This window comes from Coregonus lavaretus, assembly GCF_964263955.1.
Source record: "Coregonus lavaretus genome assembly, contig: HAP1_SCAFFOLD_473, whole genome shotgun sequence".
Lineage (NCBI taxonomy): Eukaryota > Metazoa > Chordata > Actinopteri > Salmoniformes > Salmonidae > Coregonus > Coregonus lavaretus.
The window spans coordinates 125-27,236 of NW_028164230.1; the positions used below are offsets into that span (position 1 = coordinate 125).

A 27,112-nucleotide genomic window follows, 5' to 3' on the forward strand; every position below is an offset into this window, starting at 1 on the left:
AGGTATGTAGTAGTCATGTAGAAGTCTGTCAGAGGTATGGTAGTAGTCATGATGTAGAAGTCTGTTAGAGGTATGGTAGTAGTCATGATGTAGAAGTCTGTTAGAGGTATGGTAGTAGTCATTATGTAGAAGTCTGTCAGAGGTATGGTAGTAGTCATTATGTAGAAGTCTGTCAGAGGTATGGTAGTAGTCATGATGTAGAAGTCTGTTAGAGGTATGGTAGTAGTCATGATGTAGAAGTCTGTTAGAGGTATGGTAGTAGTCATGATGTAGAAGTCTGTTAGAGGTATGGTAGTAGTCATTATGTAGAAGTCTGTTAGAGGTATGGTAGTAGTCATGATGTAGAAGTCTGTTAGAGGTATGGTAGTAGTCATGATGTAGAAGTCTGTTAGAGGGTAGTAGTCATTATGTAGAAGTCTGTCAGAGGTATGGTAGTAGTCATTATGTAGAAGTCTGTCAGAGGTATGGTAGTAGTCATTATGTAGAAGTCTGTCAGAGGTATGGTAGTAGTCATTATGTAGAAGTCTGTCAGAGGTATGGTAGTAGTCATTATGTAGAAGTCTGTTAGAGGTATGGTAGTAGTCATTATGTAGAAGTCTGTCAGAGGTATGGTAGTAGTCATTATGTAGAAGTCTGTCAGAGGTATGGTAGTAGTCATTATGTAGAAGTCTGTCAGAGGTATGGTAGTAGTCATTATGTAGAAGTCTGTTAGAGGTATGGTAGTAGTCATTATGTAGAAGTCTGTCAGAGGTATGGTAGTAGTCATTATGTAGAAGTCTGTTAGAGGTATGGTAGTAGTCATGATGTAGAAGTCTGTCAGAGGTATGGTAGTAGTCATTATGTAGAAGTCTGTTAGAGGTATGGTAGTAGTCATGATGTAGAAGTCTGTCAGAGGTATGGTAGTAGTCATTATGTAGAAGTCTGTCAGAGGTATGGTAGTAGTCATTATGTAGAAGTCTGTTAGAGGTATGGTAGTAGTCATGATGTAGAAGTGTGTTAGAGGTATGGTAGTAGTCATTATGTAGAAGTCTGTCAGAGGTATGGTAGTAGTCATGATGTAGAAGTCTGTCAGAGGTATGGTAGTAGTCATTATGTAGAAGTCTGTCAGAGGTATGGTAGTAGTCATTATGTAGAAGTCTGTTAGAGGTATGGTAGTAGTCATGATGTAGAAGTCTGTTAGAGGTATGGTAGTAGTCATTATGTAGAAGTCTGTCAGAGGTATGGTAGTAGTCATGATGTAGAAGTCTGTCAGAGGTATGGTAGTAGTCATGATGTAGAAGTCTGTCAGAGGTATGGTAGTAGTCATTATGTAGAAGTCTGTCAGAGGTATGGTAGTAGTCATGATGTAGAAGTCTGTTAGAGGTATGGTAGTAGTCATTATGTAGAAGTCTGTCAGAGGTATGGTAGTAGTCATTATGTAGAAGTCTGTCAGAGGTATGGTAGTAGTCATTATGTAGAAGTCTGTCAGAGGTATGGTAGTAGTCATTATGTAGAAGTCTGTTAGAGGTATGGTAGTAGTCATTATGTAGAAGTCTGTCAGAGGTATGGTAGTAGTCATTATGTAGAAGTCTGTCAGAGGTATGGTAGTAGTCATTATGTAGAAGTCTGTCAGAGGTATGGTAGTAGTCATGATGTAGAAGTCTGTTAGAGGTATGGTAGTAGTCATGATGTAGAAGTCTGTTAGAGGTATGGTAGTAGTCATGATGTAGAAGTCTGTTAGAGGTATGGTAGTAGTCATGATGTAGAAGTCTGTCAGAGGTATGGTAGTAGTCATGATGTAGAAGTCTGTTAGAGGTATGGTAGTAGTCATGATGTAGAAGTCTGTTAGAGGTATGGTAGTAGTCATTATGTAGAAGTCTGTCAGAGGTATGGTAGTAGTCATTATGTAGAAGTCTGTCAGAGGTATGGTAGTAGTCATGATGTAGAAGTCTGTTAGAGGTATGGTAGTAGTCATTATGTAGAAGTCTGTTAGAGGTATGGTAGTAGTCATTATGTAGAAGTCTGTCAGAGGTATGGTAGTAGTCATTATGTAGAAGTCTGTCAGAGGTATGGTAGTAGTCATTATGTAGAAGTCTGTCAGAGGTATGGTAGTAGTCATTATGTAGAAGTCTGTCAGAGGTATGGTAGTAGTCATTATGTAGAAGTCTGTTAGAGGTATGGTAGTAGTCATGATGTAGAAGTCTGTCAGAGGTATGGTAGTAGTCATTATGTAGAAGTCTGTTAGAGGTATGGTAGTAGTCATTATGTAGAAGTCTGTTAGAGGTATGGTAGTAGTCATTATGTAGAAGTCTGTCAGAGGTATGGTAGTAGTCATGATGTAGAAGTCTGTCAGAGGTATGGTAGTAGTCATTATGTAGAAGTCTGTTAGAGGTATGGTAGTAGTCATTATGTAGAAGTCTGTCAGAGGTATGGTAGTAGTCATTATGTAGAAGTCTGTTAGAGGTATGGTAGTAGTCATGATGTAGAAGTCTGTCAGAGGTATGGTAGTAGTCATTATGTAGAAGTCTGTTAGAGGTATGGTAGTAGTCATGATGTAGAAGTCTGTCAGAGGTATGGTAGTAGTCATTATGTAGAAGTCTGTCAGAGGTATGGTAGTAGTCATTATGTAGAAGTCTGTTAGAGGTATGGTAGTAGTCATGATGTAGAAGTCTGTTAGAGGTATGGTAGTAGTCATTATGTAGAAGTCTGTCAGAGGTATGGTAGTAGTCATGATGTAGAAGTCTGTCAGAGGTATGGTAGTAGTCATGATGTAGAAGTCTGTCAGAGGTATGGTAGTAGTCATTATGTAGAAGTCTGTTAGAGGTATGGTAGTAGTCATGATGTAGAAGTCTGTTAGAGGTATGGTAGTAGTCATTATGTAGAAGTCTGTCAGAGGTATGGTAGTAGTCATGATGTAGAAGTCTGTCAGAGGTATGGTAGTAGTCATGATGTAGAAGTCTGTCAGAGGTATGGTAGTAGTCATTATGTAGAAGTCTGTCAGAGGTATGGTAGTAGTCATTATGTAGAAGTCTGTTAGAGGTATGGTAGTAGTCATTATGTAGAAGTCTGTCAGAGGTATGGTAGTAGTCATTATGTAGAAGTCTGTCAGAGGTATGGTAGTAGTCATTATGTAGAAGTCTGTCAGAGGTATGGTAGTAGTCATTTATGTAGAAGTCTGTTAGAGGTATGGTAGTAGTCATTATGTAGAAGTCTGTCAGAGGTATGGTAGTAGTCATTATGTAGAAGTCTGTCAGAGGTATGGTAGTAGTCATGATGTAGAAGTCTGTTAGAGGTATGGTAGTAGTCATGATGTAGAAGTCTGTCAGAGGTATGGTAGTAGTCATGATGTAGAAGTCTGTCAGAGGTATGGTAGTAGTCATTGTGTAGAAGTCTGTCAGAGGTATGGTAGTAGTCATTATGTAGAAGTCTGTTAGAGGTATGGTAGTAGTCATGATGTAGAAGTCTGTCAGAGGTATGGTAGTAGTCATGATGTAGAAGTCTGTCAGAGGTATGGTAGTAGTCATTATGTAGAAGTCTGTTAGAGGTATGGTAGTAGTCATTATGTAGAAGTCTGTCAGAGGTATGGTAGTAGTCATGATGTAGAAGTCTGTCAGAGGTATGGTAGTAGTCATGATGTAGAAGTCTGTCAGAGGTATGGTAGTAGTCATTATGTAGAAGTCTGTTAGAGGTATGGTAGTAGTCATGATGTAGAAGTCTGTTAGAGGTATGGTAGTAGTCATGATGTAGAAGTCTGTTAGAGGTATGGTAGTAGTCATGATGTAGAAGTCTGTTAGAGGTATGGTAGTAGTCATGATGTAGAAGTCTGTTAGAGGTATGGTAGTAGTCATGATGTAGAAGTCTGTCAGAGGTATGGTAGTAGTCATGATGTAGAAGTCTGTTAGAGGTATGGTAGTAGTCATTATGTAGAAGTCTGTTAGAGGTATGGTAGTAGTCATTATGTAGAAGTCTGTTAGAGGTATGGTAGTAGTCATTATGTAGAAGTCTGTCAGAGGTATGGTAGTAGTCATTATGTAGAAGTCTGTCAGAGGTATGGTAGTAGTCATGATGTAGAAGTCTGTTAGAGGTATGGTAGTAGTCATTATGTAGAAGTCTGTCAGAGGTATGGTAGTAGTCATTATGTAGAAGTCTGTCAGAGGTATGGTAGTAGTCATTATGTAGAAGTCTGTTAGAGGTATGGTAGTAGTCATGATGTAGAAGTCTGTCAGAGGTATGGTAGTAGTCATTATGTAGAAGTCTGTTAGAGGTATGGTAGTAGTCATTATGTAGAAGTCTGTCAGAGGTATGGTAGTAGTCATTATGTAGAAGTCTGTCAGAGGTATGGTAGTAGTCATGATGTAGAAGTCTGTTAGAGGTATGGTAGTAGTCATGATGTAGAAGTGTGTCAGAGGTATGGTAGTATTCATTATGTAGAAGTCTGTTAGAGGTATGGTAGTAGTCATTATGTAGAAGTGTGTCAGAGGTATGGTAGTAGTCATTATGTAGAAGTCTGTCAGAGGTATGGTAGTAGTCATTATGTAGAAGTCTGTTAGAGGTATGGTAGTAGTCATTATGTAGAAGTCTGTCAGAGGTATGGTAGTAGTCATTATGTAGAAGTCTGTCAGAGGTATGGTAGTAGTCATTATGTAGAAGTCTGTCAGAGGTATGGTAGTAGTCATGATGTAGAAGTCTGTTAGAGGTATGGTAGTAGTCATGATGTAGAAGTCTGTTAGAGGTATGGTAGTAGTCATGATGTAGAAGTCTGTTAGAGGTATGGTAGTAGTCATGATGTAGAAGTCTGTTAGAGGTATGGTAGTAGTCATGATGTAGAAGTGTGTTAGAGGTATGGTAGTAGTCATGATGTAGAAGTCTGTTAGAGGTATGGTAGTAGTCATTATGTAGAAGTCTGTTAGAGGTATGGTAGTAGTCATTATGTAGAAGTCTGTCAGAGGTATGGTAGTAGTCATTATGTAGAAGTCTGTCAGAGGTATGGTAGTAGTCATGATGTAGAAGTCTGTTAGAGGTATGGTAGTAGTCATTATGTAGAAGTCTGTTAGAGGTATGGTAGTAGTCATTATGTAGAAGTCTGTCAGAGGTATGGTAGTAGTCATTATGTAGAAGTCTGTTAGAGGTATGGTAGTAGTCATGATGTAGAAGTGTGTCAGAGGTATGGTAGTAGTCATTATGTAGAAGTCTGTTAGAGGTATGGTAGTAGTCATTATGTAGAAGTCTGTCAGAGGTATGGTAGTAGTCATTATGTAGAAGTCTGTCAGAGGTATGGTAGTAGTCATGATGTAGAAGTCTGTTAGAGGTATGGTAGTAGTCATGATGTAGAAGTGTGTCAGAGGTATGGTAGTAGTCATTATGTAGAAGTCTGTTAGAGGTATGGTAGTAGTCATTATGTAGAAGTGTGTCAGAGGTATGGTAGTAGTCATTATGTAGAAGTCTGTCAGAGGTATGGTAGTAGTCATTATGTAGAAGTCTGTTAGAGGTATGGTAGTAGTCATTATGTAGAAGTCTGTCAGAGGTATGGTAGTAGTCATTATGTAGAAGTCTGTCAGAGGTATGGTAGTAGTCATTATGTAGAAGTCTGTCAGAGGTATGGTAGTAGTCATGATGTAGAAGTCTGTTAGAGGTATGGTAGTAGTCATGATGTAGAAGTCTGTTAGAGGTATGGTAGTAGTCATGATGTAGAAGTCTGTTAGAGGTATGGTAGTAGTCATGATGTAGAAGTCTGTTAGAGGTATGGTAGTAGTCATGATGTAGAAGTGTGTTAGAGGTATGGTAGTAGTCATGATGTAGAAGTCTGTTAGAGGTATGGTAGTAGTCATTATGTAGAAGTCTGTTAGAGGTATGGTAGTAGTCATTATGTAGAAGTCTGTCAGAGGTATGGTAGTAGTCATTATGTAGAAGTCTGTCAGAGGTATGGTAGTAGTCATGATGTAGAAGTCTGTTAGAGGTATGGTAGTAGTCATTATGTAGAAGTCTGTCAGAGGTATGGTAGTAGTCATGATGTAGAAGTCTGTTAGAGGTATGGTAGTAGTCATGATGTAGAAGTGTGTCAGAGGTATGGTAGTAGTCATTATGTAGAAGTCTGTTAGAGGTATGGTAGTAGTCATTATGTAGAAGTGTGTCAGAGGTATGGTAGTAGTCATTATGTAGAAGTCTGTCAGAGGTATGGTAGTAGTCATTATGTAGAAGTCTGTCAGAGGTATGGTAGTAGTCATGATGTAGAAGTCTGTTAGAGGTATGGTAGTAGTCATTATGTAGAAGTCTGTCAGAGGTATGGTAGTAGTCATTATGTAGAAGTCTGTCAGAGGTATGGTAGTAGTCATTATGTAGAAGTCTGTTAGAGGTATGGTAGTAGTCATGATGTAGAAGTCTGTTAGAGGTATGGTAGTAGTCATTATGTAGAAGTCTGTCAGAGGTATGGTAGTAGTCATGATGTAGAAGTCTGTCAGAGGTATGGTAGTAGTCATGATGTAGAAGTCTGTCAGAGGTATGGTAGTAGTCATTATGTAGAAGTCTGTCAGAGGTATGGTAGTAGTCATGATGTAGAAGTCTGTTAGAGGTATGGTAGTAGTCATTATGTAGAAGTCTGTCAGAGGTATGGTAGTAGTCATTATGTAGAAGTCTGTCAGAGGTATGGTAGTAGTCATTATGTAGAAGTCTGTCAGAGGTATGGTAGTAGTCATTATGTAGAAGTCTGTCAGAGGTATGGTAGTAGTCATGATGTAGAAGTCTGTTAGAGGTATGGTAGTAGTCATGATGTAGAAGTCTGTTAGAGGTATGGTAGTAGTCATGATGTAGAAGTCTGTTAGAGGTATGGTAGTAGTCATGATGTAGAAGTCTGTTAGAGGTATGGTAGTAGTCATGATGTAGAAGTGTGTTAGAGGTATGGTAGTAGTCATGATGTAGAAGTCTGTTAGAGGTATGGTAGTAGTCATTATGTAGAAGTCTGTCAGAGGTATGGTAGTAGTCATTATGTAGAAGTCTGTCAGAGGTATGGTAGTAGTCATGATGTAGAAGTCTGTTAGAGGTATGGTAGTAGTCATTATGTAGAAGTCTGTTAGAGGTATGGTAGTAGTCATTATGTAGAAGTCTGTCAGAGGTATGGTAGTAGTCATTATGTAGAAGTCTGTCAGAGGTATGGTAGTAGTCATTATGTAGAAGTCTGTCAGAGGTATGGTAGTAGTCATTATGTAGAAGTCTGTCAGAGGTATGGTAGTAGTCATTATGTAGAAGTCTGTTAGAGGTATGGTAGTAGTCATGATGTAGAAGTCTGTCAGAGGTATGGTAGTAGTCATTATGTAGAAGTCTGTTAGAGGTATGGTAGTAGTCATTATGTAGAAGTCTGTTAGAGGTATGGTAGTAGTCATTATGTAGAAGTCTGTCAGAGGTATGGTAGTAGTCATGATGTAGAAGTCTGTCAGAGGTATGGTAGTAGTCATTATGTAGAAGTCTGTTAGAGGTATGGTAGTAGTCATTATGTAGAAGTCTGTCAGAGGTATGGTAGTAGTCATTATGTAGAAGTCTGTTAGAGGTATGGTAGTAGTCATGATGTAGAAGTCTGTCAGAGGTATGGTAGTAGTCATTATGTAGAAGTCTGTTAGAGGTATGGTAGTAGTCATGATGTAGAAGTCTGTCAGAGGTATGGTAGTAGTCATTATGTAGAAGTCTGTCAGAGGTATGGTAGTAGTCATTATGTAGAAGTCTGTTAGAGGTATGGTAGTAGTCATGATGTAGAAGTGTGTTAGAGGTATGGTAGTAGTCATTATGTAGAAGTCTGTCAGAGGTATGGTAGTAGTCATGATGTAGAAGTCTGTCAGAGGTATGGTAGTAGTCATGATGTAGAAGTCTGTCAGAGGTATGGTAGTAGTCATTATGTAGAAGTCTGTTAGAGGTATGGTAGTAGTCATGATGTAGAAGTCTGTTAGAGGTATGGTAGTAGTCATTATGTAGAAGTCTGTCAGAGGTATGGTAGTAGTCATGATGTAGAAGTCTGTCAGAGGTATGGTAGTAGTCATGATGTAGAAGTCTGTCAGAGGTATGGTAGTAGTCATTATGTAGAAGTCTGTCAGAGGTATGGTAGTAGTCATGATGTAGAAGTCTGTTAGAGGTATGGTAGTAGTCATTATGTAGAAGTCTGTCAGAGGTATGGTAGTAGTCATTATGTAGAAGTCTGTCAGAGGTATGGTAGTAGTCATTATGTAGAAGTCTGTCAGAGGTATGGTAGTAGTCATTATGTAGAAGTCTGTTAGAGGTATGGTAGTAGTCATGATGTAGAAGTCTGTCAGAGGTATGGTAGTAGTCATGATGTAGAAGTCTGTTAGAGGTATGGTAGTAGTCATGATGTAGAAGTCTGTTAGAGGTATGGTAGTAGTCATTATGTAGAAGTCTGTTAGAGGTATGGTAGTAGTCATTATGTAGAAGTCTGTCAGAGGTATGGTAGTAGTCATTATGTAGAAGTCTGTCAGAGGTATGGTAGTAGTCATGATATAGAAGTCTGTCAGAGGTATGGTAGTAGTCATGATGTAGAAGTCTGTTAGAGGTATGGTAGTAGTCATTATGTAGAAGTCTGTTAGAGGTATGGTAGTAGTCATGATGTAGAAGTCTGTTAGAGGTATGGTAGTAGTCATGATGTAGAAGTCTGTTAGAGGTATGTTAGTAGTCATGATGTAGAAGTCTGTTAGAGGTATGGTAGTAGTCATGATGTAGAAGTGTGTTAGAGGTATGGTAGTAGTCATGATGTAGAAGTCTGTTAGAGGTATGGTAGTAGTCATTATGTAGAAGTCTGTTAGAGGTATGGTAGTAGTCATTATGTAGAAGTCTGTCAGAGGTATGGTAGTAGTCATTATGTAGAAGTCTGTCAGAGGTATGGTAGTAGTCATGATGTAGAAGTCTGTTAGAGGTATGGTAGTAGTCATTATGTAGAAGTCTGTTAGAGGTATGGTAGTAGTCATTATGTAGAAGTCTGTCAGAGGTATGGTAGTAGTCATTATGTAGAAGTCTGTTAGAGGTATGGTAGTAGTCATGATGTAGAAGTGTGTCAGAGGTATGGTAGTAGTCATTATGTAGAAGTCTGTTAGAGGTATGGTAGTAGTCATTATGTAGAAGTCTGTCAGAGGTATGGTAGTAGTCATTATGTAGAAGTCTGTCAGAGGTATGGTAGTAGTCATGATGTAGAAGTCTGTTAGAGGTATGGTAGTAGTCATGATGTAGAAGTGTGTCAGAGGTATGGTAGTAGTCATTATGTAGAAGTCTGTTAGAGGTATGGTAGTAGTCATTATGTAGAAGTGTGTCAGAGGTATGGTAGTAGTCATTATGTAGAAGTCTGTCAGAGGTATGGTAGTAGTCATTATGTAGAAGTCTGTTAGAGGTATGGTAGTAGTCATTATGTAGAAGTCTGTCAGAGGTATGGTAGTAGTCATTATGTAGAAGTCTGTCAGAGGTATGGTAGTAGTCATTATGTAGAAGTCTGTCAGAGGTATGGTAGTAGTCATGATGTAGAAGTCTGTTAGAGGTATGGTAGTAGTCATGATGTAGAAGTCTGTTAGAGGTATGGTAGTAGTCATGATGTAGAAGTCTGTTAGAGGTATGGTAGTAGTCATGATGTAGAAGTCTGTTAGAGGTATGGTAGTAGTCATGATGTAGAAGTGTGTTAGAGGTATGGTAGTAGTCATGATGTAGAAGTCTGTTAGAGGTATGGTAGTAGTCATTATGTAGAAGTCTGTTAGAGGTATGGTAGTAGTCATTATGTAGAAGTCTGTCAGAGGTATGGTAGTAGTCATTATGTAGAAGTCTGTCAGAGGTATGGTAGTAGTCATGATGTAGAAGTCTGTTAGAGGTATGGTAGTAGTCATTATGTAGAAGTCTGTCAGAGGTATGGTAGTAGTCATGATGTAGAAGTCTGTTAGAGGTATGGTAGTAGTCATGATGTAGAAGTGTGTCAGAGGTATGGTAGTAGTCATTATGTAGAAGTCTGTTAGAGGTATGGTAGTAGTCATTATGTAGAAGTGTGTCAGAGGTATGGTAGTAGTCATTATGTAGAAGTCTGTCAGAGGTATGGTAGTAGTCATTATGTAGAAGTCTGTTAGAGGTATGGTAGTAGTCATTATGTAGAAGTCTGTCAGAGGTATGGTAGTAGTCATTATGTAGAAGTCTGTCAGAGGTATGGTAGTAGTCATTATGTAGAAGTCTGTCAGAGGTATGGTAGTAGTCATGATGTAGAAGTCTGTTAGAGGTATGGTAGTAGTCATGATGTAGAAGTCTGTTAGAGGTATGGTAGTAGTCATGATGTAGAAGTCTGTTAGAGGTATGGTAGTAGTCATGATGTAGAAGTCTGTTAGAGGTATGGTAGTAGTCATGATGTAGAAGTGTGTTAGAGGTATGGTAGTAGTCATGATGTAGAAGTATGTTAGAGGTATGGTAGTAGTCATTATGTAGAAGTCTGTTAGAGGTATGGTAGTAGTCATTATGTAGAAGTCTGTCAGAGGTATGGTAGTAGTCATTATGTAGAAGTCTGTCAGAGGTATGGTAGTAGTCATGATGTAGAAGTCTGTTAGAGGTATGGTAGTAGTCATTATGTAGAAGTCTGTTAGAGGTATGGTAGTAGTCATTATGTAGAAGTCTGTCAGAGGTATGGTAGTAGTCATTATGTAGAAGTCTGTCAGAGGTATGGTAGTAGTCATTATGTAGAAGTCTGTCAGAGGTATGGTAGTAGTCATTATGTAGAAGTCTGTCAGAGGTATGGTAGTAGTCATTATGTAGAAGTCTGTTAGAGGTATGGTAGTAGTCATGATGTAGAAGTCTGTCAGAGGTATGGTAGTAGTCATTATGTAGAAGTCTGTTAGAGGTATGGTAGTAGTCATTATGTAGAAGTCTGTTAGAGGTATGGTAGTAGTCATTATGTAGAAGTCTGTCAGAGGTATGGTAGTAGTCATGATGTAGAAGTCTGTCAGAGGTATGGTAGTAGTCATTATGTAGAAGTCTGTTAGAGGTATGGTAGTAGTCATTATGTAGAAGTCTGTCAGAGGTATGGTAGTAGTCATTATGTAGAAGTCTGTTAGAGGTATGGTAGTAGTCATGATGTAGAAGTCTGTCAGAGGTATGGTAGTAGTCATTATGTAGAAGTCTGTTAGAGGTATGGTAGTAGTCATGATGTAGAAGTCTGTCAGAGGTATGGTAGTAGTCATTATGTAGAAGTCTGTCAGAGGTATGGTAGTAGTCATTATGTAGAAGTCTGTTAGAGGTATGGTAGTAGTCATGATGTAGAAGTGTGTTAGAGGTATGGTAGTAGTCATTATGTAGAAGTCTGTCAGAGGTATGGTAGTAGTCATGATGTAGAAGTCTGTCAGAGGTATGGTAGTAGTCATGATGTAGAAGTCTGTCAGAGGTATGGTAGTAGTCATTATGTAGAAGTCTGTTAGAGGTATGGTAGTAGTCATGATGTAGAAGTCTGTTAGAGGTATGGTAGTAGTCATTATGTAGAAGTCTGTCAGAGGTATGGTAGTAGTCATGATGTAGAAGTCTGTCAGAGGTATGGTAGTAGTCATGATGTAGAAGTCTGTCAGAGGTATGGTAGTAGTCATTATGTAGAAGTCTGTCAGAGGTATGGTAGTAGTCATGATGTAGAAGTCTGTTAGAGGTATGGTAGTAGTCATTATGTAGAAGTCTGTCAGAGGTATGGTAGTAGTCATTATGTAGAAGTCTGTCAGAGGTATGGTAGTAGTCATTATGTAGAAGTCTGTCAGAGGTATGGTAGTAGTCATTATGTAGAAGTCTGTTAGAGGTATGGTAGTAGTCATGATGTAGAAGTCTGTCAGAGGTATGGTAGTAGTCATGATGTAGAAGTCTGTTAGAGGTATGGTAGTAGTCATGATGTAGAAGTCTGTTAGAGGTATGGTAGTAGTCATTATGTAGAAGTCTGTTAGAGGTATGGTAGTAGTCATTATGTAGAAGTCTGTCAGAGGTATGGTAGTAGTCATTATGTAGAAGTCTGTCAGAGGTATGGTAGTAGTCATGATGTAGAAGTCTGTCAGAGGTATGGTAGTAGTCATGATGTAGAAGTCTGTTAGAGGTATGGTAGTAGTCATTATGTAGAAGTCTGTTAGAGGTATGGTAGTAGTCATGATGTAGAAGTCTGTTAGAGGTATGGTAGTAGTCATGATGTAGAAGTCTGTTAGAGGTATGTTAGTAGTCATGATGTAGAAGTCTGTTAGAGGTATGGTAGTAGTCATGATGTAGAAGTCTGTTAGAGGTATGGTAGTAGTCATGATGTAGAAGTCTGTCAGAGGTATGGTAGTAGTCATGATGTAGAAGTCTGTCAGAGGTATGGTAGTAGTCATGATGTAGAAGTCTGTCAGAGGTATGGTAGTAGTCATTATGTAGAAGTCTGTTAGAGGTATGGTAGTAGTCATGATGTAGAAGTCTGTTAGAGGTATGTTAGTAGTCATGATGTAGAAGTCTGTTAGAGGTATGGTAGTAGTCATGATGTAGAAGTCTGTCAGAGGTATGGTAGTAGTCATGATGTAGAAGTCTGTTAGAGGTATGGTAGTAGTCATGATGTAGAAGTCTGTTAGAGGTATGTTAGTAGTCATGATGTAGAAGTCTGTTAGAGGTATGGTAGTAGTCATGATGTAGAAGTCTGTTAGAGGTATGGTAGTAGTCATTATGTAGAAGTCTGTCAGAGGTATGGTAGTAGTCATTATGTAGAAGTCTGTCAGAGGTATGGTAGTAGTCATGATGTAGAAGTCTGTTAGAGGTATGGTAGTAGTCATTATGTAGAAGTCTGTCAGAGGTATGGTAGTAGTCATTATGTAGAAGTCTGTTAGAGGTATGGTAGTAGTCATGATGTAGAAGTCTGTCAGAGGTATGGTAGTAGTCATGATGTAGAAGTCTGTTAGAGGTATGGTAGTAGTCATTATGTAGAAGTCTGTTAGAGGTATGGTAGTAGTCATTATGTAGAAGTCTGTTAGAGGTATGGTAGTAGTCATTATGTAGAAGTCTGTCAGAGGTATGGTAGTAGTCATTATGTAGAAGTCTGTCAGAGGTATGGTAGTAGTCATTATGTAGAAGTGTGTTAGAGGTATGGTAGTAGTCATTATGTAGAAGTCTGTTAGAGGTATGGTAGTAGTCATGATGTAGAAGTCTGTCAGAGGTATGGTAGTAGTCATTATGTAGAAGTCTGTTAGAGGTATGGTAGTAGTCATGATGTAGAAGTCTGTCAGAGGTATGGTAGTAGTCATGATGTAGAAGTCTGTTAGAGGTATGGTAGTAGTCATTATGTAGAAGTCTGTCAGAGGTATGGTAGTAGTCATTATGTAGAAGTCTGTTAGAGGTATGGTAGTAGTCATTATGTAGAAGTCTGTTAGAGGTATGGTAGTAGTCATTATGTAGAAGTCTGTCAGAGGTATGGTAGTAGTCATTATGTAGAAGTCTGTTAGAGGTATGGTAGTAGTCATTATGTAGAAGTCTGTTAGAGGTATGGTAGTAGTCATGATGTAGAAGTCTGTCAGAGGTATGGTAGTAGTCATTATGTAGAAGTCTGTCAGAGGTATGGTAGTAGTCATTATGTAGAAGTCTGTTAGAGGTATGGTAGTAGTCATGATGTAGAAGTCTGTCAGAGGTATGGTAGTAGTCATGATGTAGAAGTCTGTTAGAGGTATGGTAGTAGTCATTATGTAGAAGTCTGTCAGAGGTATGGTAGTAGTCATAATAATATAATAATATGCCATTTAGCAGACGCTTTTATCCAAAGCGACTTACAGTCATGTGTGCATACATTTTTAAGTATGGGTGGTCCTTGGGATCGAACCCACTACACTGGCGTTACAAGCTCCATGCTCTACCAATTGAGCTACAGAGGACCACAATGTAGAAGTCATTACATAGAAGTCTGTCAGAGGTATGTTAGAGCCAGTCTACTATGCCTTCGGAAAGTATTCAGACCCCTTGACTTTTTCCACATTTTGTTACGTTACAGCCTTATTCTAAAACTGATTAAATCGTTTTTTCCCCTCATTCATCTACACACAATACCACATAATGACAAAGCAAAAACAGGTTTTTGAAATGTTTGCTAATTTATTAAAAATTAAAAACGGAAATATCACATTTACATAAGTATTCAGACACTCAGTACTTTGTTAAAACACCTTTGGCAGCCATTACTGTCACGCGCTGACTCAGAGGACGCTTATATGTTGAGTCAGGGTGTGTATATTCCTTGTTGTGATTTTCTATGTTGTATTTTCTATGTTTAGATCTAGTATGTCTAGATCTATGTTGACCGGTGTGGTTCCCAATCAGAGGCAGCTGTCGCTCGTTGTCTCTGATTGGGGACCATACTTAGGGTGCCTATTGGCACTAGTGGGTTGTGGGATCTTGTTCCGTGTGAGGTAGGTTGTTTGTGTCTACCTTGGACTTCACGTTTCGTTTGTTGTTTTGTTGTTGTGTTTATTCGGTATAATAAACATGTATGCATATCACACTGCGCCTTGGTCCATCCCGTCTATGAACGAACGTGACAATTACAGCCTTGAGTCTTCTTGGGTATGACGCTACAAGCTTGGCACACCGGTATTTGGGGAGTTTCTCCCAATCTTCTCGCAGAGCCTCTCAAGCTCTGTCAGGTTGGATGGGGAGTTTCGTTGCACAGCTATTTTCAGGTCTCTCCAGAGTTGTTCGATCGGGGTTCAAGTCCGGGCTCTGGCTGGCCACTTAAGGACATTCAGAGACTTGTCCCGAAGCCACTCCTGCGTTGTCTTGGCTGTGTGCTTAGGGTCGTTGTCCTGTTGGAAGGTGAACCTTCACCCCATTCTGAGGTCCTGAGCACTCTGGAGCAGGTTTTCATTAAGGATCTCTCTGTACTTTGCTCTGTTCATCTTTTCCTCGATCCTGACTAGTCTCCCAGTCCCTGCCGCTGAAAAACAACCCCACAGCATGATGCTGCCACCACCAGTCTTCGACGTAGGGATGGTGTCAGGTTTTCTCCAGACGTGATGCTTGGCATTCAGGCAAAAGAGTTCAATCTTGGTTTCATCAGACCAGATCATCTTGTTTCTCATGGTCTGAGAGTCCTTTAGGTGCCTTTTGGCAAACTCCAAGCGGGCTGTCATGTGGTTTTTACTAAGGAGTGTCTTCCATCTGGCCACTCTACCATAAAGGCCTGATTGGTGGAGTGCTGTAGAGATGGTTGTAGTGAGTGGTTAGCCAGATTACTATTCCATGTAGATGGGGGTGGGTTAGTGATTGTTTGGCCAGATTACTATTCCATGTAGATTTACATTTTAGTCATTTAGCAGACGCTCTTATCCAGAGCGACTTACAGTTAGTGAATACATGTTTTTTTTTTTATACTGGCCCCCCGTGGGAATCGAACCCACAACCCTGGCGTTGCAAACGCCATGCTCTATCAACTGAGCTACATCCCTGCCGGCCATTCCCTCCCCTACCCTGGACGACGCTGGGCCATTTGTGCGCCGCCCATGAGTCTCCCGGTCGCGGCCGGCTGCGACAGAGCCTGGATTCGAACCAGGATCTCTAGTGGCACAGTTAGCACTGCGATGCAGTGCCTTAGACCACTGCGCCACTCAGGAGATGTAGATTGGTGTGGGTTAGTGATTGTTTGGCCAGATTACTATTCCATGTAGATGGGTGTGGGTTAGTGAGTGGTTAGCCAGATTATAATTCCATGTAGATTGGTGTGGGTTAGTGAGTGGTTAGCCAGATTATAATTCCATGTAGATTGGTGTGGGTTAGTGATTGTTTGGCCAGATTACTATTCCATGTAGATGGGTGTGGGTTAGTGAGTGGTTAGCCAGATTATAATTCCATGTAGATGGGTGTGGGTTAGTGAGTGGTTAACCAGATTACTATTCCATGTAGATGGGTGTGGGTTAGTGAGTGGTTAACCAGATTACTATTCCATGTAGATGGGTGTGGGTTAGTGAGTGGTTAGCCAGATTATAATTCCATGTAGATGGGTGTGGGTTAGTGAGTGGTTAGCCAGATTATAATTCCATGTAGATGGGTGTGGGTTAGTGAGTGGTTAGCCAGATTATAATTCCATGTAGATTGGTGTGGGTTAGTGAGTGGTTAGCCAGATTATAATTCCATGTAGATTGGTGTGGGTTAGTGATTGTTTGGCCAGATTACTATTCCATGTAGATGGGTGTGGGTTAGTGAGTGGTTAGCCAGATTATAATTCCATGTAGATTGGTGTGGGTTAGTGAGTGGTTAGCCAGATTATAATTCCATGTAGATTGGTGTGGGTTAGTGATTGTTTGGCCAGATTACTATTCCATGTAGATGGGTGTGGGTTAGTGAGTGGTTAGCCAGATTATAATTCCATGTAGATGGGTGTGGGTTAGTGAGTGGTTAACCAGATTACTATTCCATGTAGATGGGTGTGGGTTAGTGAGTGGTTAGCCAGATTACTATTCCATGTAGATGGGTGTGGGTTAGTGAGTGGTTAGCCAGATTACTATTCCATGTAGATGGGTGTGGGTTAGTGAGTGGTTAGCCAGATTACTATTCCATGTAGATGGGATAGTGATTGGTTGGCCAGATTACTATTCCATGTAGATGGGTGTGGGTTAGTGAGTGGTTAGCCAGATTACTATTCCATGTAGATGGGTGTGGGTTAGTGATTGGTTGGCCAGATTACTATTCCATGTAGATGGGTGTGGGTTAGTGAGTGGTTAGCCAGATTACTATTCCATGTAGATGGGTGTGAGTAAGTGAGTGGTTATCCAGGCTCTGTCGCAGCCGGCCGCGACCTGGAGACCCATGGGGCGGCGCACAATTGGCCCATTGTCATCCAGGGTAGGGGAGGGAATGGCCGGCAGGGATGTAGCTCAGTTGGTAGAGCACGGCGTTTGCAACGCCAGGGTTGTGGGTTCGATTCCCACAGGGGGCCAGTATGAAAAATAAAAAAATTATGTATGCACTCACTAACTGTAAATTGCTCTGGATAAGAGCGTCTGTTAAATGACTAAAATGTAAAATGTATGGTTAACCAGATTACTATCCATGTAGATGGGTGTGGGTTAGTGAGTGGTTAGCCAGATTACTATTCCATGTCGATGGTTGTGGGTTAGTGAGTGGTTAGCCAGATTACTATTCCATGTAGATGGGTGTGAGTTAGTGAGTGGTTAACCAGATTACTATTCCATGTAGATGGGTGTGGGTTAGTGAGTGGTTAGCCAGATTACTATTCCATGTACAGTCATGGTCAAACGTTTTGAGAATGACACAAGTATTGGTCTTCACAAAGTTTGCTGCTTCAGTGTTTTTAGATATTTTTGTCAGATGTTACTATAGTATACTGAAGTATAATTACAAGCATTCCATAAATGTCAAAGGCTTTTATTGGCGATTACATTAAGTTTATGCAAAGAGTCAATATTTGCAGTGTTGACCCTTCTTTTTCAAGACCTCTGCAATCCGCCCTGGCATGCTGTCAATTAACTTCTGGGCCACATCTTGACTGATGGCAGCCCATTCTTGCATAATCAATGCTTGGAGTTTGTCAGAATTTGTGGGTTTTTGTTTGCCTCTTGAGGATTGACCACAAGTTCTCAATGGGATTAAGGTCTGGGGAGTTTCCTGGCCATGGACCCAAAATGTTGATGTTTTGTTCCCCGAGCCACTTAGTTATCACTTTTGCCTTATGGCAAAGTGCTCCATCATGCTGGAAAAGGCATTGTTCGTCACCAAACTGTTCTTGGATGGTTGGGAGAAGTTGCTCTCGGAGGATGTGTTGGTACATTTACATTTTACTCATTTAGCAGACGCTCTTATCCAGAGCGACTTACAGTTAGTGAGTGCATACATTTTCATACTGGCCCCCCGTGGGAAACGAACCCGCAACCCTGGCGTTGCAAGCGCCATGCTCTACCAACTGAGCTACACGGGGCCCATTTGGTACCATTCTTTATTCATGGCTGTGTTCTTAGGCAAAATTGTGAGTGAGCCCACTCTCTTGGCTGAGAAGCAAACCCACACATGAATGGTCTCAGGATGCTTTACTGTTGGCATGACACAGGACTGATGGTAGCGCTCACCTTGTCTTCTCCGACAAGCTTTTTTCAGGATGCCCCAAACAATCGGAAAGGGGATTAATCAGAGAAAATGACTTTACCCCAGTCCTCAGCAGTCCAATCCCTGTACCTTTTGCAGAATATCAGTCTGTCCCTATTTTTTTCCTGGAGAGAAATGGCTTCCTCGCTGCCCTTCTTGACACCAGGCCATCCTCCAAAATTCTTCGCCTCACTGTGCATGCAGATACACTCACACCTGCCTGCTGCCATTCCTGAGCAAGCTCTGCACTGGTGCTGCCCCAATCCTGCAGCTGAATCAATTTTAGGAGACGGTCCTTGCGCTTGCTGGACTTTCTTGGGCGCCCTGAAGCCTTCTTCACAACAATTGAACCTCTCTCCTTGAAGTTCTTGATGATCAGATATATGGTTGATTTAAGTGCAAACTTACTAGCAGCAATATGCTTGCCTGTGAAGCCCTTTTTGTGCAAAGCAATGATGACAGCACGTGTTTCCTTGCAGGTAACCATGGTTAACAGAGGGCGAACAATGATTTCAAGCACCACCCTCCTTTTAAAGCTTCCAGTCTGTTATTCTAACTCAATCAGCATGACAGAGTGATCTCCAGCCTTGTCCTCGTCAACACTCTCACCTGTGTTAACGAGAGAATAACTGACATGATGTCAACTGGTCCTTTTGTGGCAGGGCTGAAATGCAGTGGAAATGTTTTTTGGGATTAGGTTAATTTTCATGGCAAAGAGGGACAATGAATTGCAATTCATCTGATCACTCTTCATAACATTCTGGAGTATATGCAAATTGCCATCATAAAAACTGAGGCAGCAGACTTTGTGAAAATTAATATTTGTGTCATTCTCAAAACTTTTGACCACGACTGTACAGTTGAAGTCCGAAGTTTACATACACCTTAGCCAAATATATTTAAACTCAGTTTTTCTCAATTCCTGACATTTAATCCTAGTAAAAATTCCCTGTTTTAGGTCAGTTAGGATCACCACTTTATTTTAAGAATGTGAAATGTCAGAATAATAGTAGAGAGTGATTTATTTCAGCTTTTATTTCTTTCATCACATTCCCAGTGGGTCAGAAGTTTACATACACTCAATTAGTATTTGGTACCATTGCCTTTAAATTGCCTTCCACAAGCTTCCCACAACAAGTTGGGTGAATTTTGGCCCATTCCTCCTGACAGAGCTGGTGTAACTGAGTCAGGTTTGTAGGCCTCATTGCTCGCACACGCTTTTTCAGTTCTGCCCACAAATTTTCTATAGGATTGAGGTCAGGGCTTTGTGATGGCCACTCCAATACCTTGACTTTGTTGTCCTTAAGCCATTTTGCCACAACTTTGGAAGTATGCTTGGGGTCATTGTTCATTTGGAAGACCCATTTGCGACCAAGCTTTAACTTCCTGACTGATGTCTTGAGATGTTGCTTCAATATATCCACATAATTTTCCTTCCTCATGATGCCATCTATTTTGTGAAGTGCACTAGTCCCTCCTGCAGCAAAGCACCCCAACAGCATGATGCTGCCACCCCCGTGCTTCACAGTTGGGATGGTGTTCTTCGACTTGCAATCAACCCCCTTTTTCCTCCAAACATAACGATGGCCATTATGGCCAAACAGTTCTATTTTTGTTTCATCAGACCAGAGGACATTTCTCCAAAAAGTACGATCTTTGTCCCCATATGCAGTTGCAAACCGTAGTCTGGCTTTTTTATGGCGGTTTTGGAGCAGTAGCTTCTTCCTTGCTGAGCGGCCTTTCAGCTTATGTCGATATAGGACTCGTTTTACTGTGGATATAGATACTTCTTCACAAGGTCCTTTGCTGTTGTTCTGGGATTGATTTGCATTTTTCTCACCAAAGTACGTTAATCTCTAGGAGACAGAACGCGTCTCCTTCCTGAGCTGTATGACAGCTGGGTGGTCCCATGGTGTTTATACTTGCGTACTATTGTTTGTACAGATGAACGTGGTACCTTCAGGCGTTTGGAAATTGCTCCCAAGAATTAACCAGACTTGTGGAGGTCTACAATTTTTTTTCTGAGGTCTTGGCTGATTTCTTTTGATTTTCCCATGATGTCAAGCAAAGAGGCACTGAGTTTGAAGGTAGGCGTTGAAATACATCCACAGGTACACCTCCAATTGACTCAAATGATGTCAATTAGCCTATCAGAAGCTTCTAAAGCCATGACATCATTTTCTGGAATTTTCCAAGCTGTTTAAAGGCACAGTCAATTTAGTGTATGTAAACATCTGACCAACTGGAATTGTGATACAGTGAATTATAAGTGAAATAATCTGTAGGCCTTGCACAAAGTAGATGTCCTAACCGACTTGCCAAAACTATAGTTTGTTAACAAGATTTGTGGAGTGGTTGAAAAACAAGTTTTAATGACTCCAACCTAAGTGTATGTAAACCTCCGACTTCAACTGTAGATGGGTGTGGGTTAGTGAGTGGTTAACCAGATTACTATTCCATGTAGATGGGTGTGGGTTAGTGAGTGGTTAACCAGATTACTATTCCATGTAGATGGGTGTGGGTTAGTGAGTGGTTAGCCAGATTATTATAATAATAATAATAATAATAATAATATGCCATTTAGCAGACGCTTTTATCCAAAGCGACTTAGTCATGCGTGCATACATTTTTGTGTATGGGTGGTCCCGGGGATCGAACCCACTACCTTGGCGTTACAAGCGCCATGCTCTACCAGCTGAGCTACAGAGGACCACAGATTACTATTCCATGTAGATGGGTGTGGGTTAGTGAGTGGTTAACCAGATTACTATTCCATGTAGATTGGTGTGGGTTAGTGAGTGGTTAACCAGATTACTATTCCATATAGATGGGTGTGGGTTAGTGAGTGGTTAGCCAGATTACTATTCCATGTAGATTGGTGTGGGTTAGTGATTGTTTGGCCAGATTACTATTCCATATAGATGGGTGTGGGTTAGTGAGTGGTTAACCAGATTACTATTCCATGTAGATTGGTGTGGGTTAGTGAGTGGTTAACCAGATTACTATTCCATGTAGATTGGTGTGGGTTAGTGAGTGGTTAACCAGATTACTATTCCATGTAGATGGGTGTGGGTTAGTGAGTGGTTAACCAGATTACTATTCCATGTAGATGGGTGTGGGTTAGTGAGTGGTTAACCAGATTACTATTCCATGTAGATGGGTGTGGGTTAGTGAGTGGTTAGCCAGATTACTATTCCATGTAGATGGGTGTGGGTTAGTGAGTGGTTAACCAGATTACTATTCCATGTAGATGGGTGTGGGTTAGTGAGTGGTTAGCCAGATTACTATTCCATGTAGATGGGTGTGGGTTTGTATTTATAACAACCACTACATCCCTAACTATGGAGCTCCCTATAACAACCACTACATCCCTAACTATGGAGCTCCCTATAACAACCACTACATCCCTAACTATGGAGCTCCCTATAACAACCACTACATCCCTAACTATGGAGCTCCCTATAACAACCACTACATCCCTAACTATGGAGCTCCCTATAACAACCACTACATCCCTAACTATGGAGCTCCCTATAACAACCACTACATCCCTAACTATGGAGCTCCCTATAACAACCACTACATCCCTAACTATGGAGCTCCCTATAAAAACCACTACATCCCTATCTATGGAGCTCCCTATAACAAGCACTACATCCCTAACTATGGAGCTCCCTATAACAACCACTACATCCCTATCTATGGAGCTCCCTATAACAACCACTACATCCCTAACTATGGAGCTCCCTATAACAACCACTACATCCCTAACTATGGAGCTCCCTATAACAACCTCCCCACCTCTTCCTCACTCCCCACCTCTTCCTCTTCCTCGCTCCCCACCTCTTCCTCGCTCCCCACCTCTTCCTCTTCCTCGCTCCCCACATCTTCCTCGCTCCCCACCTCTTCCTCTTCCTCGTTCCCTACCTCTTCCTCGCTCCCTACCTCTTCCTCGCTCCCCACCTCTTCCTCTTCCTCGCTCCCTACCTCTTCCTCGTTACATACCTCTTCCTCGTTCCATACCTCTTCCTCGCTCCCCACCTCTTCCTCTTCCTCGCTCCCCACCTCTTCCTCTTCCTCACTCCCCACCTCTTCCTCTTCCTCGCTCCCCACCTCTTCCTCTTCCTCGCTCCCCACCTCTTCCTCTTCCTCGCTCCCCACCTCTTCCTCTTCCTCGCTCCCTACCTCTTCCTCGCTCTCTCTCTCTTCCTCTTCCTCGCTCTCTATCTCTTCCTCTTCCTCGCTCCCCACCTCTTCCTCTTCCTCGCTCCCCTCCTCTTCCTCGCTCCCCTCCTCTTCCTCGCTCCCCACCTCTTCCTCGCTCTCCACCTCCTCCTCTTCCTCGCTCCCCACCTCTTCCTCGCTCCCCACCTCTTCATCGCTCCCCACCTCTTCCTCGCTCCCCACCTCTTCCTCGCTCCCCACCTCTTCCTCGTTCCCAACCTCTTCCTCTTCCTCGCTCCCCTCCTCTTCCTCGCTCCCCACCTCTTCCTCGCTCTCCACCTCTTCCTCTTCCTCGCTCCCCTCCTCTTCCTCGCTCCCCACCTCTTCCTCTTCCTCGCTCCCCACCTCTTCCTCGCTCCCCACCTCTTCCTCGCTCCCCACCTCTTCCTCGCTCCCCACCTCTTCCTCGCTCCCCACCTCTTCCTTGCTCCCCACCTCTTCCTCTTCCTTGCTCCCCACCTCTTCCTCTTCCTCGCTCCCCACCTCTTCCTCTTCCTCGCTCCCTACCTCTTCCTCGCTCTCTACCTCTTCCTCGCTCTCTTCCTCGCTCCCCACTTCTTCCTCTTCCTCGCTCTCCACTTCTTCCTCTTCCTCGCTCCCCACCTCTTCCTCGCTCCCTACCTCTTCCTCGCTCCCTACCTCTTCCTCTTCCTCGTTCCCTACCTCTTCCTCGCTCCCTTCCTCTTCCTCGCTCCCAAAATGTAAACAACACTGTTTGGAATATATTTTATTGTTTAAGTACATGTTATTTTATGTAATTTATAAGGATTCTCATGAAGAAGGTCTCATGCACACTTCTACAATCAATAGGCTACACAACATCTTGATAACAAATGTAGTGAATAAAATCACCACGTGTAAAGATACCAAATGAAATGCAGTAGTTCTTGATTAAAACAAATTATAATAATTTCATGGGTTGTCTATTTTAGTCTACATCATACTCATAGTACCATTGTTTTCTCCTTTGGTGCACATTTAGCACCACTTGTTTATTTCTACTGCAGTGGGCTATCTAAATATTTGTTTGAAAAACATACTGTATCTACCTAGCTAGCTAGTCTAACTAGGTAGCTAGCTAGCTAAGGAGGACTACCAGCTTGTTCTCGAGAATGCAAGGGGCCATACCAAGTATTGGAGTCAAAAGCAAACCAAGCCAAGCTATTTTCTGTGAATGCAACGCTTTGAAAATCAATGTAGCTACCAACTTAGCTTGCTAGCTATCGTCAGATTCAAATCCAATCTTTTACCAGGCAGTGAATTTCACGGTAAAGCCGCTAGTTCACGGTAAGGCCGCTAGTTCACGGTAAGACCGCTAGTTCACGGTAAGGCCGCTAGTTCACGGTAAGGCCGCTAATTCACATTAGATAGCTAGTTATAGCTAACCTTACATTGCTAACCTTCTGGCTAACAACCTATACACTTTTTTTTATTTCAGTATAAAAACGAGATTTATAACCAATGTATCAATTTATCTTCTTTTACATTTTGAACGTAGCTGTCATCGCATCCAATGTCAAATTTGCCGCAGCCTAGACGGCATTCAGAGCGGATGTTGATTGCTGGCTGATTTATCACGTCATGCCCAGCCGACTACCTATGAGAGTTGGGGTTTCTGGGAAATTGAGTTATAATCTAGAACAAATACTGCATTCTAGCCAGAGGGGTCTCGAAAAACACCTCTACATACAAACTTACAAAGTGCTAAAATTTGAAGTTAAGAGATAGCTGTCAGCTAGCTAACCACCCAAAAGATGAGTAAGCTGTTGGCTAGCTAACCACCCAAATAAAAAGTTAGCAACAGCTAGATAACAACTTAACTTAAAAGTTAGCTGTCAGTGAACTTAGTCTAAAGTTTACAGCCAACTGTCTGTTCATCCTTCCTCTCCAGAACCAGAACCAGAGCTGTCCGTGCCAGGTGTCCCAGGGAGTCTAGACCAGCTGTCCCTGCCAGGTGTTCCGGTGGTTCTAGACCAGGTGTCCCGGCAGGTTAAACAGGCGGTGAGGAAGCGGCGCCATGCCGGAGATGACGACTACAACATCGAAGTTCTCCTGGGTGTCGATGACTCTGTGGTGCGTTTCCACGGCAAGGAGCATGTGCAGAACTACCTACTGACCCTCATGAACATTGTAAGTCACATCTTCTCTTATCTAACTCTAACCCTCATTATTAGTCACTTCTCTTATCAAACTCTAACCCTCATTGTTAGTTATTTCTTCTCTTATCTAACTCTAACCCTCATTATTAGTCACTTCTCTTATCAAACTCTAACCCTCATTATTAGTCACTTCTCTTATCAAACTCTAACCCTCATTGTAAGTTATTTCTTCTCTTATCTAACTCTAACCCTCATTATTAGTCACTTCTCTTATCAAACTCTAACCCTCATTATTAGTCACTTCTCTTATCAAACTCTAACCCTCATTGTTAGTCACTTCTTTTCTTTTCTCTTATCTAACTCTAACCCTCATTATTAGTCACTTCTCTTATCAAACTCTAACCCTCATTATTAGTCACTTCTCTTATCAAACTCTAACCCTCATTGTTAGTCACTTCTTTTCTCTTATCTAACTCTAACCCTCATTATTAGTCACTTCTCTTATCAAACTCTAACCCTCATTGTTAGTTATTTCTTCTCTTATCTAACTCTAACCCTCATTATTAGTCACTTCTCTTATCAAACTCTAACCCTCATTATTAGTCACTTCTCTTATCAAACTCTAACCCTCATTGTTAGTCACTTCTTTTCTCTTATCTAACTCTAACCCTCATTATTAGTCACTTCTCTTATCAAACTCTAACCCTCATTGTTAGTTATTTCTTATCTTATCTAACTCTAACCCTCATTATTAGTCACTTCTCTTATCAAACTCTAACCCTCATTATTAGTCACTTCTCTTATCAAACTCTAACCCTCATTGTTAGTCACTTCTTTTCTTTTCTCTTATCTAACTCTAACCCTCATTATTAGTCACTTCTCTTATCAAACTCTAACCCTCATTATTAGTCACTTCTCTTATCAAACTCTAACCCTCATTGTTAGTCACTTCTTTTCTCTTATCTAACTCTAACCCTCATTATTAGTCACTTCTCTTATCAAACTCTAACCCTCATTGTTAGTTATTTCTTCTCTTATCTAACTCTAACCCTCATTATTAGTCACTTCTCTTATCAAACTCTAACCCTCATTATTAGTCACTTCTCTTATCAAACTCTAACCCTCATTGTTAGTCACTTCTTTTCTCTTATCTAACTCTAACCCTCATTATTAGTCACTTCTCTTATCAAACTCTAACCCTCATTGTTAGTTATTTCTTATCTTATCTAACTCTAACCCTCATTATTAGTCACTTCTCTTATCAAACTCTAACCCTCATTATTAGTCACTTATCTTATCAAACTCTAACCCTCATTGTTAGTCACTTCTTTTCTTTTCTCTTATCTAACTCTAACCCTCATTATTAGTCACTTCTCTTATCAAACTCTAACCCTCATTGTTAGTTATTTCTTCTATTATCTAACTCTAACCCTCATTATTAGTCACTTCTCTTATCAAATTCTAACCCTCATTATTAGTCACTTCTCTTATCAAACTCTAACCCTCATTGTTAGTCACTTATTTTCTCTTATCTAACTCTAACCCTCATTATTAGTCACTTCTCTTATCAAACTCTAACCCTCATTGTTAGTCACTTCTTTTCTCTTATCTAACTCTAACCCTCATTGTTAGTCACTTATTTTCTCTTATCTAACTCTAACCCTCAGTGTTAGTCACTTATTTTCTCTTATCAAACTCTAACCCTCATTATTAGTCACTTCTCTTATCAAACTCTAACCCTCATTGTTAGTCACTTCTCTTATCAAACTCTAACCCTCATTGTTAGTTATTTCTTCTCTTATCTAACTCTAACCCTCATTATTAGTCACTTCTCTTATCAAACTCTAACCCTCATTATTAGTCACTTCTCTTATCAAACTCTAACCCTCATTGTTAGTCACTTCATTTCTTTTCTCTTATCTAACTCTAACCCTCATTATTAGTCACTTCTCTTATCAAACTCTAACCCTCATTATTAGTCACTTCTCTTATCAAACTCTAACCCTCATTGTTAGTCACTTATTTTCTCTTATCTAACTCTAACCCTCATTATTAGTCACTTCTCTTATCAAACTCTAACCCTCATTGTTAGTTATTTCTTCACTTATCTAACTCTAACCCTCATTATTAGTCACTTCTCTTATCAAACTCTAACCCTCATTATTAGTCACTTCTCTTATCTAACTCTAACCCTCATTGTTAGTCACTTATTTTCTCTTATCTAACTCTAACCCTCATTGTTAGTCACTTATTTTATCTTATCGAACTCTAACCCTCATTATAAGTCACTTCTCTTATCTTATCTAACTCTAACCCTCATTGTTAGTCATTTCTCTTATCTAACTCTAACCCTCATTGTTAGTCACTTCTCTTATCTAACTCTAACCCTCATTGTTAGTCACTTCTTTTCTCTTATCTAACTCTAACCCTCATTATTAGTCACTTCTCTTATCAAACTCTAACCCTCATTGTTAGTCACTTCTTTTCTCTTATCTAACTCTAACCCTCATTGTTAGTCACTTATTTTCTCTTATCTAACTCTAACCCTCATTGTTAGTCACTTATTTTCTCTTATCGAACTCTAACCCTCATTATAAGTCACTTCTCTTATCTAACTCTAACCCTCATTGTTAGTCATTTCTCTTATCTAACTCTAACCCTCATTGTTAGTCACTTCTCTTATCTAACTCTAACCCTCATTGTTAGTCACTTATTTTATTTTCTCTTAT

General features: G+C 40.7%; 1 protein-coding gene across 1 annotated transcript in view; it reads left to right on the plus strand.

Annotated features, from left to right (window-relative positions):
* Positions 1-24,175: 24,175 nt before the first annotated feature.
* Positions 24,176-27,112, plus strand: part of LOC311117303 (A disintegrin and metalloproteinase with thrombospondin motifs 3-like) — a gene marked incomplete at both ends in the record, with an annotated part of 289,214 nt that continues 286,277 nt past the window's right edge. The window contains one exon of the mRNA XM_084192269.1: positions 24,176-24,414. Coding sequence (XP_084048395.1) covers positions 24,176-24,414 — 239 coding nt within the window. The remainder of the gene's footprint in view (positions 24,415-27,112) is intronic.